Raw genomic sequence first — 15695 nt, forward strand, 5'->3', positions numbered from 1 at the left:
ACAATGAAACATTGTTAATGACAGTGACGATAATATCACAATACTGCAAGTTCAGATTTTTGGGGTAATATTGCGAAGAATTCAAATAATAGAGCAGGCAAATTTTGAAACCATCCATTTCCTCCAGTGCTTGAACTCTCTATGGGTCACGGGTGACCAAAGCCTACACCTGCTGACTTTGGGCGAGAGGTGTCGTACACACTGATCGTCACGGCTGCCAATCGCGGAGCGAACGTATCGATATTATCTCAAAATTCAACACCACACTGAACCAAAACAGGCAATAACGAGCCCTGATGGGAATAGCATCAGACCAAGACCTCGGTGCATTTGTAGTCATTGAAATGGTCTCAGTCGCTGCGCAGGCTAATGAAGAAGAGGTGGGAATGAGCGCTCGGGATTTCACCTCTACGGAAACTGACATTATATGTGAATTAAAAGAATGATTACAGCCCGAAATCGTGCATGACCGTCATAAATCATCAGACCAAATCGGCAGATGCTTTCAGCACAGGGGAAGAAAAAAAATGGAAGGCTGAAATTGAGTGAGCTCAAATAAGGACAGCAGGACCCAGAGTAGATCTGTACCAAGGTCGCATTCTGTTATTTACCTGACTGATATCTGAGCCAAGATGTTTTATGGTGGCTGGGACCACAGCAAATATCACTGTGCGTATACTTCCTTAGTTACGCCTTTGAGATTTGTCAGCTAAAGTATGTGTATCACTACTTTACAATATGGTTGTTTTGGTTTTGAAAGAAAATGCATGATGCAATGCAGTCGGATAACACTGCAAATGACTGCGCAACTGAGTGTGAGGAATGGGGAAGACTGCGTGGAATTTATCCATTAAGGAATGCACTACTTAGTTGCATCCAGTTTGCAAATGCAATGAAACGGGACTTGAGGACATTCGACAGAAATGTTCCCATTTAACAATGAATCAACTGGTTAAAGTTAGATGGGGTGAGGTTTGGGGTTAGACGTTAATAATAGAGTTAATGTTTGGGAGGTTTTCTTAGTGATAGGGATTCATTTTTCCCATAAACCAAAAAGGACATTTTGCCAAATACACATAAAATATGGTTAGAGCTTAGAGTTGGTCTGAAAATTAGAGGTAGTTTGTTGATTCCTGAAACGTTTATTCAATTCTCAAAGGAACATTGATGTCAAGCTCTCAAGTTCAATGTCAAGAGGACATCGTACCAAAATGTTATTAAAAACATATCATTATATCATATGTGAAAACATGACTGTAAGAGTCTATAATGGAGGATGTAATGTCATTTATGTAAATAGTAAACTCGACAGTACCCAGCGTTGAGCCTTGAGGGACACTCTCGGTCCATAGGAGGAAAGTAGATGGAGATTTACCAAGTAAGTATGAATGGCAAATAGCGTTTGAAGTCGCAATTGTTTTTTCCATTGTCCATCAAGGAATTTTAGTCAAATGTCAAACTGCAACAATAACATTTTCATTATAATACCCCAATTGAGATTTAATTTCCCGCAGAAACATATTTGTTGATATTGATCTGGCATTGTATTTCCATTAGCCCGTGCAGGTGTTCCTAATGTTGTGTCCGACGAGCCGAGTGACGCAACAGATGTCCTCTTGCTCGGGGGGACGCGTTCTCAGGCCGAAGGGAAACAAGCATGCCCGCAGAAGCGTCCCAAGTTTATTACGAATTTAGAGCTGAATCCCGCCGGGGATACTTTCTCCGCTTTGACCTCTCGACTTCATTTTCCACTCCTGAGAGACGATCACATCATCTCCCCCCTTCCGTTCGTTGTTCCTTCAGCAGGAAGACGCTGGATGAGCCAGGATTACAAGTTTAAAAAAATGGGCCTCTACAAAGATAACGCAATAGTTATGATTCAAAATGACCACAGTTTATCCCACCTTTTATTTGTTAATGCTACTTTATATGACCAAGTACCCCTAAAAAAAAAAAAAACACATATTATTGTGGTAATATCAATTTATTTCAATAGTTCAATTCAAAAAGCGAAAATCTTATAATATAAATTCATTATACACATCTGAAAATATTTCATAATTTTATTTTATTTCAATTTGGATGACTGTTTCTTAGAGATAACGAAAACCCAAAATTAACTAATTGAAGAAGTCTGAATATTACCTCGAATTATCGTTCCATGGCGTTTGGAGAATAGCATAATTCTTTTTAATACACAAATTGGGAATTTTCCTTTGTGTTTAATAAATGTAAATAATACTGCAAATGCTAACCTTTAACATATGACAATTGTTTTCTAGCATGCTAATTTAATTTCAATGCACCTGTACATTAGTGATGGTTCCTTGCTTTATAATCATTTGTTTAAGTGACACAAAATAATTAATTCATTTATATAGTTGTATTGTATAAAGTAATGTTACATATCCTTTTTAGGAATAAAATCTTTGCCTTTGTTTTTGATGAATATTCAGGCCTACTACATGAGTTTTTTTTTCATGTTTGACATGACGATGGGACTTGGAGAGCTAAGTGTTTTTTAGATGGTACTTGGTATAATAAATTTGAGAACCACTTTAGGATTGTGGTGTATCATATTTAGAGCTCTTTCTAACGTCGTGGTTAGCCTATTCATTCATTTAGAGCAGGGGTGTCGAACTCATTTTTGTCGCGGGCCACATTGTAGTTACAGTTTCCCTCAGAGGGACGTTATGAATGTGAAACCATGGAAATCTATCACCTCATCATATTTACAGATGAAATTTATGAACTAGTTTTGTAATCACAAATAAAGGGTAATGGGTTTTTGAAAGATTGCTGTCATTTGGGCACAGAATATTGCTTGCAATGTCTCAATGTTATCATCTGTGATATGCCAATTTTAAACTTTAGGACAGATTTTTTTTTTTTTTTTTAAATCACAGAAGTTGATTCTCATGATTTTCCTTCACGGGCCACATAAAATCATGCGGCGGGCCAGTTATGGCCCCCGGGCCTTGAGTTTGACACCTGTGATTTAGAAATATCGCAGTACAGGTAGTCCTCGGTCTACAACTGAGATCCGTTCCTCCAGTACCGACTTAACTCAAATTTTGACTGAAGTCGGATACCACCATTAAAGTCAAAATACTTTGTATAACAAACAAATACGTTGAAATAAACAAGATGACGTACTTAGCATTACTGCTGAGAGGTGGATGGAGAAGAAGAAGTGGAACCTGGTCCTCAAACCTCTCCATCTCGACAAATATCAAAGAACCTTGTTTTGCAATCATTGTATCCGACGTAGCAACTGAACCCTTCACATGCGCTAAAATACGTGCTTTGTCTTTAATAATTGTCACCACGGTCGACCGACTGAACCCTTGGTGGTGTTGGTTTCCTTTTTCCAATCTTTTTATATACATCATATATATTTATTTATTTATATACCTTGAGCTTCGTTTCCATGGTAATGTATTTAGTTTTGGCTGCGGAAGCATAGCTAAAAGACACAGCTTTCTTCTTTGGGGCGATAATGTCTAAAAAGGAGGGCAAAAAAATGCAAAGATCCTCCCGGCGAACAAACACGGACAAGCGTTAGCCAGACAAAATGGCGGACGGGGGGCGGCGTTGTATAGTCGAAACGTCATAGGTCGAGACTGTCTTCACAGTAGGCTACAGTTTTTTGTCAATAATCCGAGAACATTCCAAAGTCTCATCTTACAAACTGCACACGGGTTGTGTCTTGACTTTTGGTCATGTTGGGTTGGCTTTATAAACGCTATAATTTTCATTATAAATAGTAACTGTGACCCTGATGGATGACGGCAAAAGCATCTGGTTCCGTTCACACGAGCGCAACGAAGCCCCCGTCACGGACCGATCGCATCGATCCCGCGAGGTAAATAGGCCGGAGGTCACGCCGGGTCGCGGCCGGCCGGCGAGGGGGCAGAGGTTTTTGTCTCGCTGACGTGCTTTGTGACAATTAGCGAGCAGATTGACTGGCAGAGGGATGATATAACGATGATGAGGAGCAGGAGGAAGAAATGAGGATGACGAGGACGGACGGTTGGGAGGCGCAGATGTACCGGCGCACTCACACATACAATGGAGTGTGATTTCTGAATAAGCGCATTCTGCTGGGGAATCAGCCGATACTTACTGTGTAGGAATTATGGCAAATGTGCGGAATCGATAGTTCATGAATCATATTGACAGTCATCTGAAATGATTTTCATTATTATAATTGTTGTTTTTGTTGTAAATAATAAGCATAGATTTGCTAGTGATAGCAGTAGTACTGTTATTGGTATTGTTAATATTTGCATTCATGCTATTTTTGAAAAGGAGTCACTGATGGTGTCTTGGTACACACGCCAGACTTTGGTGCGGGCAATCAATTCCCACTCAGTGATGGTATCAATATCTGCCCTGCGACTGACTGGCGACCAGTTCAGGGTGTAGGCCGCCTTTCGCCCGAAGCAAGCTGGGGTAGGCTCCAGCTTTCCCGCAAACCTTGTGAGGATAAGCGGCTTGGACAATGACATGACAACTTTGAAAAATAGTAGTAGTGGAAGTCATACTTGCAGCATTAGTAGTAGTAGTAGCAACAGTTTTAGCAGTTATCATATTAAGTATAAATCAGATTAAACAATAAACTGTAATTATATATATATATTTATATATATATTATATTATTTAATCATTCTGAGGTCCGTTGAAAGTCTCTCAACTCTATGCGTTTATTATTAGTAGTAGTGATTGTAGCAGCAGTAGTAGTATTTATAAATAAGATTATCTTGTCATGATCATAAACATTATCATTTATCATGAAATCATTATGACAACTGTTACAAATATGACAATAACAATGATGATCTGTTGTTACATACTTGGCCATTAAAGTTGATTCCGATTCTGATTTGATGATAGATGATAATAATTTAAAAGCACGACAAGAAATGCCACGAATTATGCTAAACTGGTATGGAAACGGGAGCTTAGAACAACCATCCATCCATTTTCTTTGCCGCTTATCCTCACGAGGGTCACGGAAGTTCTGAGTACACCTTGAACTGGTCGTCAACCTATTGCAGGGCACATAGAGACAAACATCCACACTCACAATCACACCTAGGGGCAATTTAGAGTGTCCAATTAATGTTGCATGTTTTTGGGATGTTGGAGGAAACCAGAGTGCCCGGAGAAAACCCACGCAGACACGGGGAGAACATGCAAACTTCACACAGGTGGGTCCGGGATCGAACCCGGGACCTCAGAACTGTGCTTTTCCAGCTTGCCGAGCTTGGAACATTCAACTCTAAAATGATGGGGGGGGGTTTCCATTCAACCATTTTCTAAAGCGCTTCTCCTTTTCAGGGTCACGGGTCTGCGGTGACTTTAAAGTGGACTACGACCTGGTCTGGTGACAGTCAGTCACTGAGCACATGTAGAGACAGACTGACAGACATTGACTTTCACATTTCACAGCACCGCCGAGTACGATCGGAAGCCATGCTGCCTGCAGTGAAGCCAGGCTCATGTACCACCAGTTCATTCGGTATCAGTGATCCGTAAAAATAACTAATTTCCACTTGATTAAGGAAACGTAGCCAAAGACGCATCCCCCACATTTGCCACAGTGACGGCATTCCTAATTCCTTTCCCGCTGACAGACGTCAACGGGACGGTGCCGGAGAGCGGCGGTCTCACCAGTTTGCCCATGCAGCGCTGCTGTCCGACGTTGTTCTCGCACTTGTGGTGGAGGCTCATCTTGCAGGCTTTGCAGCGCAGGCCGTGCTTGGCCGTGTTTCCCGCCAGGAACACCACGTGCTTGGCCGTGGTACCTGACACACACGCACACAAAAGTTTCAAATAAGGATGTTTTGACATATGGCTTTCCAAAACCCTCGCATTCGCTGTTCAGCATTTGCAAATACGCCTACCAAGAGGTTTTTGCTGGGGAACTATATTGTTATTGCTGAAAAACTCACCTATCTGCTGTTTTTCTCTTAAGCCAAACCCAATAAAGGAATATTGCTTTGGTACGATCTGAGGCATCTTGGTTACAATGAGCGTTGTTGAAGTTAGTAGAGGAGCTTCCTTTTGTCAGCGCTTAGCCTTGCCCAATAGAAAAGAAATGTTCTTTGTCACCATCTTTTGACAGTTGACATGACAAACTGCTCTTATGAGCTTGCAATTATGTGTAGAACGGTAAAACTGTGTCATCAAATCAGTGCATTCATCAATAATAACATCAGATTTCATAAAAGCATTAATTGAATCTGCATAGATCAATCTGAGTTTTTTATATATTGTCATCTCAAAACATTAAGTTTAAGCAACATTTAAGGTTTTGTCTAAACATCGTTAAATAACCTAACTGGTAAAAACATGGCGACACAAAATATGTTTTCATTGGTCATTGATGCAAAATGTCACCATCGAAAAGGCAGGGGAAACGGAATCGCGTACCGCCACGTTCGCATCTTCTTGCAGCTTTTTCTCGATTGAAAGCAAACCTGGCAAAAAAAAAAAACGACACCCGGAGCGTTCGAAACGCGGCAGATCCCACAAAATATGACGCATACGTGTTGTGCATTTCTGCCGTGATGAATTAACACGCGAAGCGGCTTCAGCATCGCGCCACTTCATGCAAATGAGGTCTGTTTGGCCTCCGTCTGCCTGTTTTATTTTTTTTTTTACGTGGTTCCATTGTCGAGTTGTCAGGCCGTAAAACCTTTGGATTGGAACCGCAGGAACAGGTGAAGATGATGCATTCCTACGATGCCGTTTTCCCACAAATGAAAAACACAAACATCGAATGGTGGTTGCTTGTTTCTCCATAAAGGAGGTCAGTTTGTTTCATAGTTCTGTCTGCAGTTGTGTATTGATTGGGCAGTGATGTGCACTTGCCCTGGCCCCGCCCACAATCTATTCATATGAAATTGCCAACATGCAAATGAACTATTGATCACTGTTATCTTTTTAGATCCGAGATAAGCAATCATTTTCCTCCGGTCATGGGAAGTGATAGAGTACAAATAATTGCAGTACTGAAGTAGGTTTTTCAATTATCTTTATATGGGTATTTAATTTTCTTTTATTTTGACTTTGAACCCCTTACATATGAACTTAGGTGTCTGTATTCATTGTCCTTTCAAAATAGGTTTGTTGCTTTTTTCAAACTTAAACACAGGGTAGGAATACTTTTTAAATACTGTAGTATCCGAGGTAATATTCAAGTAAATCCAGCGATACACCTGATCCCCGAAACAGGACAGCGAACGCAAGTCGACGTGTATCTGAAGCAACAAGGAGTGAAAACACGTCTGTCAATCTCCGCTTCCTCCACACGTGCCGACTGCGACGCGAGCCGCCGCCGTCAACTGGACCCGCCGTTTCTGTGACTAAGGTGAGATGGAAAACTGTCGGAAACGTGATCTCGCCCGGGTGACCGGTGATTGCCATGACGACGGCACATCAGCGTCACTAACAGAACCCGTATCCATTTTTTTTTTTTTTAGGTCGGGGCGAATCAGGTCGTCTAAGCTGAGTTAAACTAAGGTCATACCATCATCAAACTTTATTACAAAGAGGTCAGAGCATATAACTCACAAATTTAAAGTCTTTACACTGCCTTCCAGTCAGCTTTAAAATACATTTTAAAGTTCTGCTGCTGGTCTATAAATCACTAAATGATACAGTTCCTGAATACAAATGAAGAAATGCTAATAGAATATAAACCCAGCCGAGCTCTGAGAGCAGCAAACTCGGGTCAAATGGCGGAGCGCAGAGTCCAAAGCAAACACGGGGAAGCAGCATTTAGCTATTACGATGCACACAAATGGAAGATGTCACGAACCATCGGTGCAGGGCTGGATCTAAATGCAGGACTCCGAGACACGGGCACAATGTTCGGCGTGGTTTATTCAAGAAACAGGGTCATACACGGTGTAAGCAGTCCGAGAAGGCGGAGGCACAAAACGCTAAACGAGGGCAGAATTCGAAAACGTGAAGTGAAATCTGATGACAAGGAGACAAACTAGGAAATATGAACTAGGGCTTGACTATGAAACATAAACTAAGACAGGACTAAACTGTGGTGGCACAGAAACGCTGTGACGAGGATACCTCAGTGGTGGAGATTTCTACTATCAGTGAATGCAACTCACTCCGGAACTCAACTCCGGGCAACGAACTGGCAAATGCCAGTGACAAAAACTCCAACTTAAATGTCTGTCCAATTACAGTCCCAATGCGAACGGTGACAGGTGTCACCACCCAGAGCAGTGACTTGGCCACGCCCCTCTTGGCAGTGGCCAAGTCTTACTCATAACAGAAGTTGACAACAGAAGTGACATCAGGCCCAAATGTGATTGAACATTGAGTTACCTGTTTTATGACATGCGCTATATCCAGAAATTTGCTTTGCTTTCTTCTGACAAAATTATTTTGTGAGAGCCTACGTGCAGTTTCACTCAAGTGTTGCGTTCAGGTACTTTAGACAAGACAGTTACAGTACACTCATGTTCTTGTCACGCTGCCGATCAACTCGTTTTGGTCTGACTCACTCCAACGTGAAGAGGAGAAAAGTACGCCTCCATGCTAGCAGCTTAACGGATCACAAACTGACAGTTGGGGATTGGTGGGCGGGATGGAGGATGGGGGGGGGGGGGACCTCGGTTGGTGTGTATCCCACCAATAAATTCACTTAAGCTCCTCGCAGGCTATTGGGCAGACATTAGTAAGGTAGCTGAAGAGGTTATAGCAGGAAGTGCATGTTTTTTATTTTAAAAAATGGAAGCACTTCAACTGAAATTGTCTGATACAATTTCACACAAATGGAAGATTTCACGCACCATCGGTCCAGGTCTGGATCCAAATGCAGGACTCCGAGACAAGGGCATAATGTTAGGCGTGGTTTATTCAAGAGACAGGGGCATACACGGTGTAACCAGTCGTCTTATGCAATTTCAGTAGTGGCGGAATGGTGGTGTATCTGGTAAGGCGTTGGCCTCACAGTTCTGAGGACCCCGGTTCGATCCCAGCCCCGCCTGTGTGGAGTTTGCACATTCTCTCCGTGCCTGCGTGGGTTTCCTCCGGGCACTCCGGTTTCCTCCCACATCCCAAAAACATGCAACATTAATTGGACACTCTAAATTGCCCCTCGGTGTGATTGTGAGTGCGGCTGTTTGTCTCGATGTCCCCTGCGAATGGCCGTCAACCAGTTCACGGTGTACCCCGCCTCCTGCCTGTTGACAGCTGGGATAGGTTACAGCACTCCCCGCGATCCTCGTGAGGATAGGCGCCAAAGAAAATGGATGGATGGATGGAATTTCAGTCGTGTGAGAGAGCACTTTTATAGTATGTGTGAGCAAAAAATTCTGGATTCTGTCCGACAGCGCCACATAATTCCCATTGTGTATGGTGCTGCTCGGGAATCTTCCCGTCTCATCAATTGGACACTTTTGTTTATTTGTACCTTTCACTCCAGCACACGTTTAATTTTTGTTTTTCTACATCCTCTTGATCCATTAATCCAGCGGTTTTACCTCACGCTTTCATACTTCCTGTGAAAATGTACCTCCTCCGCTTCCTCTCCTACTTTCCGCTCTCTCTGCAGACTAATTAATTGCCCTTACAGCGTTTTTGTTTGTTTTTGCAAACAAACAAACCAAAAAAAATACTAATAATTGGATCTACGGTACATCCCCATTGACAAGGCACTGCAACCATTAAACATTTTTTTTTCTAAACTGTGCCTATTTAATCTATGATAGCCTTCATAACATTTGGGGGAGAAAAAATGACTAATTCACTGCATTTGTCACTACTTCACTGGTTTAAAACAGTTAAAATACTATTATTTCATGCGCCCTCACTGTAAATTACATTTCACACTCAGTCAGACACATAAACACGTCTCTCGCCCACATCGGTGTTTATTTAATTAGCAACTCACCGCAATGGATAACACATCAGTCGACGCGCAGGTATTTTTATGATATGCCACCGAATGTAATTCATTTTTACACAGGCGCCAAATCTAATTGTCTTTCCGCCACAAGGTTTAAACAACAGAACCGAGAACTGTTGAAAAAAAAACTTGATTAATGTTGTTTTGGCTTTTTTTTTTTTTTTTAATGAAAGAGGTGTCTACGCTGTAATGTAATTCTTGCATATTTATTACGGCTGGCACATCAAATTTATGCAGCCATTTCTTATAATGATGGATTGTGAGGCAAGGAGCAGGTGGGTGTTTAATGTTGCCCATCTGCATCTTTGAAGATAACGATGATTGATTTAAAAAGCACGTGTTTATCATTAACAATCACAAAACTTCTTCCCCAAGTAGTGAAACTAGAAATATTATACAGTATATTGTCTGTGAGTAAAACTAGATGTACAGTAGAAGTCCGCCTGGTTACTTTGAATACTTGATTAAAGGTCCACTGTCACAAAATGCATGATTTTTAGTTATTAATGAAAAAAACGTCAGTCGGTATAGACTCATCCATTTTTTCACCACAAAACATGATTTTGACGTATATGGCTTTTTGTAAATCCCGCTATGAAAATCCTCTCGAGGGTATTTGTCTTCAAGAAGAAGCAGGAAGTGACGTACAGGGGAGTAGCCCACTCAAGCAGTCTCGTCTGTTTATACTAGTTTTACCTGCGTGAAGATAGCTCATTGTTCCTTCGTGTTAGCCAAAATGTCGGCTCGTTGTATTGCTGGATATTGCTCGAACACTCGGGAGGATGTATTCGCTCTTCATACTCTTCCAAAAGACCCGGTTTGTCGTGAAAAATTGATTGCACAGGTGCAAAGGATGACAGCTTTGTGGGTTCCAAATGACGAGTAGGTGTGTATACAGCTAGTAAAAAAAATCCGTAATCCGTAAGTCTGGGGTGCTAAATGTGTTGATGTGCCAGCCCGGCCGAAGCCGTCATCGGCAAATGTGGCGCCGCACCGCGGTAGCTCATCTCCGCCACAGAGTTGGATCAGACGGGGAGGCGGTTTGGCCGTGGCGTCGTCATCGCCGTTGTTTTTATCACCGCCGTGGAGATGGATCGGGAGGGGAGGTGGTTTGGCCGCATGCGGTTTGGCCTTGATCCGCATACCATCTAAATATGGCTCGAAACGATAGGGTAATATTGCTTCGGTCACTTTATTTGGTTGTGAGATGTTCCATGTCAGAAGGGGCCTGTCCCATAGTAGGGGCCACAGCGTGTTTTCAATGGCGAATGTTCCAGTATGACGTCACGGACAGAAGATGCATCCAATATGGCTACCACTTGAATGTCGAATGAGACTTCCACAACTTTGCGCATGGACGACACGCTCTCCGCTCATATTTATTTTTTCGTATCGACATTGAAGTGAATAATGTTATATGTATTTTTAATTACAATATCTATTTTAGAAGTTAAAAAGTTGTTAAAAAGCACATTCAAATGCACACTTCTTCTTTTTCAGGCAGGATTTGATGTCCCGGATTTGAGGATCAGTGACGTTGGTTTGAATTTTGGATGCGTTTTGTCCCCAAAGTAAATAATGGAAACTGTCAAAGCAAATTTTGCCATTAATGGCTAGAAGTTATTTTGAGGGAATGGTAAGTGGACCCTTTTTTTTTTTTTTTATTTCCATCAGGCGACTGATATAAACTGTATCAAAGGCACACGTGTTCACCCCATACCTACGATCATGTGGTTGCAGACGTCGCAGAAGGTGGGCTTCTTGAAGATGTGCTCCATGAAGCAGTGGCCGGCCGAGTCCACCTGCAGGGGGTTGCGCGCCTGCGAGCGCGACGTGGGCGGCGGAGCGCTGGGAATGGCGGGGGGCACGGGCGGGATAGGCGGGCCGGTGGTGATGTGCGGCGGCGCCATGCCGATGGTGTACAGGTGGCCCGTGCTGCCGCTCACGTCGGAGAGGAGCTCCGTCTTGGTGTCGCCGCTGCTCCGGAAGAAGTTGTCGGCGCTCTTGCTGCGAACGCTTTTGGTCTTGAAGGACAAGGAACGCTTGAGCTTCTGGAGCTGGAAGGAAGAGAACGGAATTGTTGAAGAGGCAACTGCGGAGGAAGTTCTGTGTTCTACGTTTCCATAGCTTTGCAGATGTAGTGAACTGTGCAACAAAAAGAAAAATTGCAAATAAACCAACATTAACAAATGAAAAACCTAAATGTGTTTGATCCAATTTAGAATTTATGAATGTAAGAATCTGCTGGGTTTTAGGTTTTTATGATTTAAATCAGCAATGTTAGCTTGCAGTGTCTATGGCTTTTATGCTAGCAAAACTGCAGTTTTGCTAACATTGTAAAGAGACCAAAAAAAAAAAAAAATGCTGAAATAGATCATGATAACTGAAAAAATTACAGTGTGTGTGTATTTTTTTCCAGATTAGGAGAATATTTGAGCGCCAGAAAGTTTTTTTTTAAGCCTGGCACAAGACAACGCATTCACCATGAATCATTCTTGGAGCCGACAACATCAAACATTTGTATTTTTTTTTTAGAGGCCATGGATGGGGAATATGTTGCCTCTTCGAATTTGTTGCATCATTGCCGCCAATGCTCCCCCGCTGCTGTTTCCGTTATTGAGCATGTTTCTGATGTCCGGTTGTGCCGCCATTTTTTTTGTAACCATACACCAAGCTAACGAGAAGAAAAATGCCTCCGCAGCTCTAATGGTCTTCCCCACCTGGACGCTGATGGGATTTCTAGGCGGGGCGGTCGTGGCATCACATCCGCCACGCGGCTGAGCCGCCTGCTTCCTGCCACGTCGCCGATCAATCTCATTATCATCCACGCTGACAACCCCTCATTTCATCTCCTCCTTTCAGTTGCTTTATAAAGAATCCCTGCGCTACTGTAATGAGGCTGAAGGGCTCTTATGTGGGGGGGAAGTGATTCCGTTTTGACGTAATTGAAGAGAGGAGAAGAACTCCTAATGAGCCTTCGTGTCCTAATTCGAGCGCACAGTACCGAGAAGAATTTGTTTTCACCTCGCTCGCAAAGCTACTCGCTCACATTTTTATAGAAATGACACCTTTTTGTTGGTAATATTATACACAGACAGCGACGAGCTTCAAGAGATTATCATTGGAGCTTTGCTGTGGCGAGGATCAATAATTCCTGTGTGCGACTAATCAATATGGCACACTCACATCCCGGTGGTACACAGTCAGGGCCAGGGAAGCCTTCTTTGCGTCGAAAGCACCGCCTAATATTTACCGGATAAATTCAAACAACTGTTTATAAAATACTGTTAACTTTTCTACCAACAGTCCATCCTCCTCATTTCATACAAAGTCTCTCAGATCTCTTATATGCAGACACAAATTATGCATTTTTCATGGAGGATAAAGAATATGCCTGTATATTGTTATATTATCTGTCTAAAGGGTTGTAATACTCTGACTATCGATGCAAAATTTGCACGTCAATATTATTTGCGGGCGGCACGGTGGATCAGTTGTTAAAGCGTTGGCCTCACAGTTCTGAGGACCCGGGTTCAATCCCGGACCCGCCTGTGTGGAGTTTGGACGTTCTCCCCGTGCCTGCGTGGGTTTTCTCCGGGTACTCCGGTTTCCTCCCACATCCCAAAAACATGCAACATTATTTGGACCCTCTAAATTGCCCCTAGGTGTGATTGTGAGTGCGACTATTGTCTGTCTCTATGTGCCCTGCGATTGGCTGGCAACCAGTTCAGGGTGTACCCCGCCTTCTGCCCGTTGACAGCTGGGATAGGCTTCAGCACCACCGTGACCCTCGTGAGGATAAGCGGCAAAAAGTAAATGGATGGATGGATGTTTACTATTTCCCGAAGTGCTGCTTCTTGGGAACTGGGAAGTGAGTTGGGTAGAATTACCCTTACTGGTACCGTGCAGTGCTCGTATCGCAAGTTCGAGCTCACAAGGTTGAAGCAAAATAATTGACCAAAAGACACATTGTATCTAAAAAAAAAACTCCTAAGTTGGGTCGCTCATATCTCAAGTTACCATTATTTCAACTTTTATGCTGCGCAGGGCTTTTGTTGAGCTGCTTCAGTGCATCTGTTGTGCTGCACTCTGCGAACGCCTGGTTCTTCACACACACACACACACACACATAGAGTGACAAGCAGTACACGTTTCCCCCACTGATACTCTCTCAGTTAAGGGGAAATACTTTTATTTTATTTTTTTTACTCTGAGAGGTAAGCTATGACTTTTTTTTTTTTTTTAAACACAATAGTGTCTCAAGACCATAACATTCTGCCGGAAACATGCGGTTAGGGCAACTCGTGGAGAGCTTTTTATTTGTATTTATTTATTTCGATTGATCTTGCTGATTTATTTATTCTATTTACATCTTTTTATATATGTTGAAAGGTCGACACTGGTTCGAGCATTGGCCTCACATTTCTGAGGACCAGGGTTGAAAACCTGGCCCCACCTGTGTGGAGTTTCCATGTTCTACCCGTGCCTACGTGGATTTTCTCCGGGGACTCTGGTTTCCTCCCACATCCCAAAAACATGCAACATTAATTGGACACTCTAAAAATTGCCCCTAGGTGTGATTGTGAGTGTGACTGTTGTCTGTCTTTATGTACCCTGCGATTGGCTGGCAACCAGTTCGGGATGTACACTGCTCAGAAAATGAATGGATGTGTCAAAATATCAGTTACTGGCCAATATATTAGATGTTGGCCGTTATTTTTGATGTGGGCTTTATTTAGCCCACAATATCAAAATCTGCGTTGCCCCCAAAGTCCCATATTGGTCGGACTCTAGACGGTAATGAGCAGCACGAAATTAATACATTTAATAATTAGTATCTCCCCTAAGTATCATCAATTCTATTTAAATATTTTATATTTTGTCTTTTTTTTTTTTCCAAGATAACTACAACTATTCTTGATTATGTACAAAGCACAGTTGCATGCTGTCATATTGCATTTTTTTTGCAATGTCCTGAATTTAGTTTGCTTCTTCACACGCACACACACCCTTAATGATGAATCATGACATTAGCACGAATAATATGCTTAAGATGATTTAAAATGAAATACTTTCTCATAGGATGACATCCCTGAAAAGGTAGTTGTGTACGTTGCCCCTCCTGTTACCTTTTATCCTTCGAGTCACTTTGACCACATTTTAAACTTGCTGAAAATAATTATAGAGTACTCTAATTGAAATTGTTCATGTGTCATGTATTTTATGCTTGTTTGTTGAATCATTTTTTTCTTAAATGAATATTACAGTGACCTCACTTTCTTCCAAAATCTCTTGAGCAAATGTGTGTAAAATCTTTACGTTTACAAGACATTGAATAGTGAAAATGTATTAGCATGATCATTTTATGTTGCCCCCATCAAAACATCGTGAAATATGAATTAGAGAAACACAATTTAAAGTCAATCACATATTCAGAGGCAGTGAACATTAAATGGGGTCAAATTGACCCCAGAGATAAAAGGAGGGCTTTAATCGGAGCACATGCTTGAGGCTTCGTGTCGAAAGCATGGCACCTTAAGGATGAAGATGATGCCTAATAAACGGAATACACTTAAAAATACATGAAATGATCTTTTATGTTCAGAGTCGTCTACAAAAGCTTTATTACTGGATGCATTGCACTGGGTGTATGGTGCCATGCACTAACCCTCCTGCATGTTTCATCATTCAACACAAAATGCAAATTACAAATTCATTTCAAATAAAGAAAAGCAAAAATAAGGCCAGCTGA

The 15695-nt window shown here is 42.1% G+C and overlaps 1 protein-coding gene and 1 long non-coding RNA gene across 3 annotated transcripts in view; one reads left to right on the forward strand and one right to left on the reverse strand.

Annotated features, from left to right (window-relative positions):
* stac (SH3 and cysteine rich domain) overlaps positions 1 to 15695 on the reverse strand; it is a 36149-nt gene that overhangs the window by 18923 nt on the left and 1531 nt on the right. For both annotated transcript variants that reach the window (XM_061843934.1, XM_061843933.1), the window contains 2 exons: positions 11664 to 12000; positions 5677 to 5810 (listed from right to left, as the gene is read on the reverse strand). In XM_061843934.1, coding sequence (XP_061699918.1) covers positions 5677 to 5810; positions 11664 to 12000 — 471 coding nt within the window. The remainder of the gene's footprint in view (positions 1 to 5676; positions 5811 to 11663; positions 12001 to 15695) is intronic.
* LOC133513299 (uncharacterized) lies at positions 6675 to 11653 on the forward strand. The gene is made up of 3 exons (XR_009798450.1): positions 6675 to 7378; positions 7491 to 7562; positions 11444 to 11653. It is a non-coding gene; the product is annotated as an uncharacterized LOC133513299 (long non-coding RNA).

The sequence above is a fragment of the Syngnathoides biaculeatus genome, chromosome 15 (genome assembly GCF_019802595.1).
Source record: "Syngnathoides biaculeatus isolate LvHL_M chromosome 15, ASM1980259v1, whole genome shotgun sequence".
In the NCBI taxonomy this organism is placed as follows: Eukaryota; Metazoa; Chordata; class Actinopteri; order Syngnathiformes; family Syngnathidae; genus Syngnathoides; species Syngnathoides biaculeatus.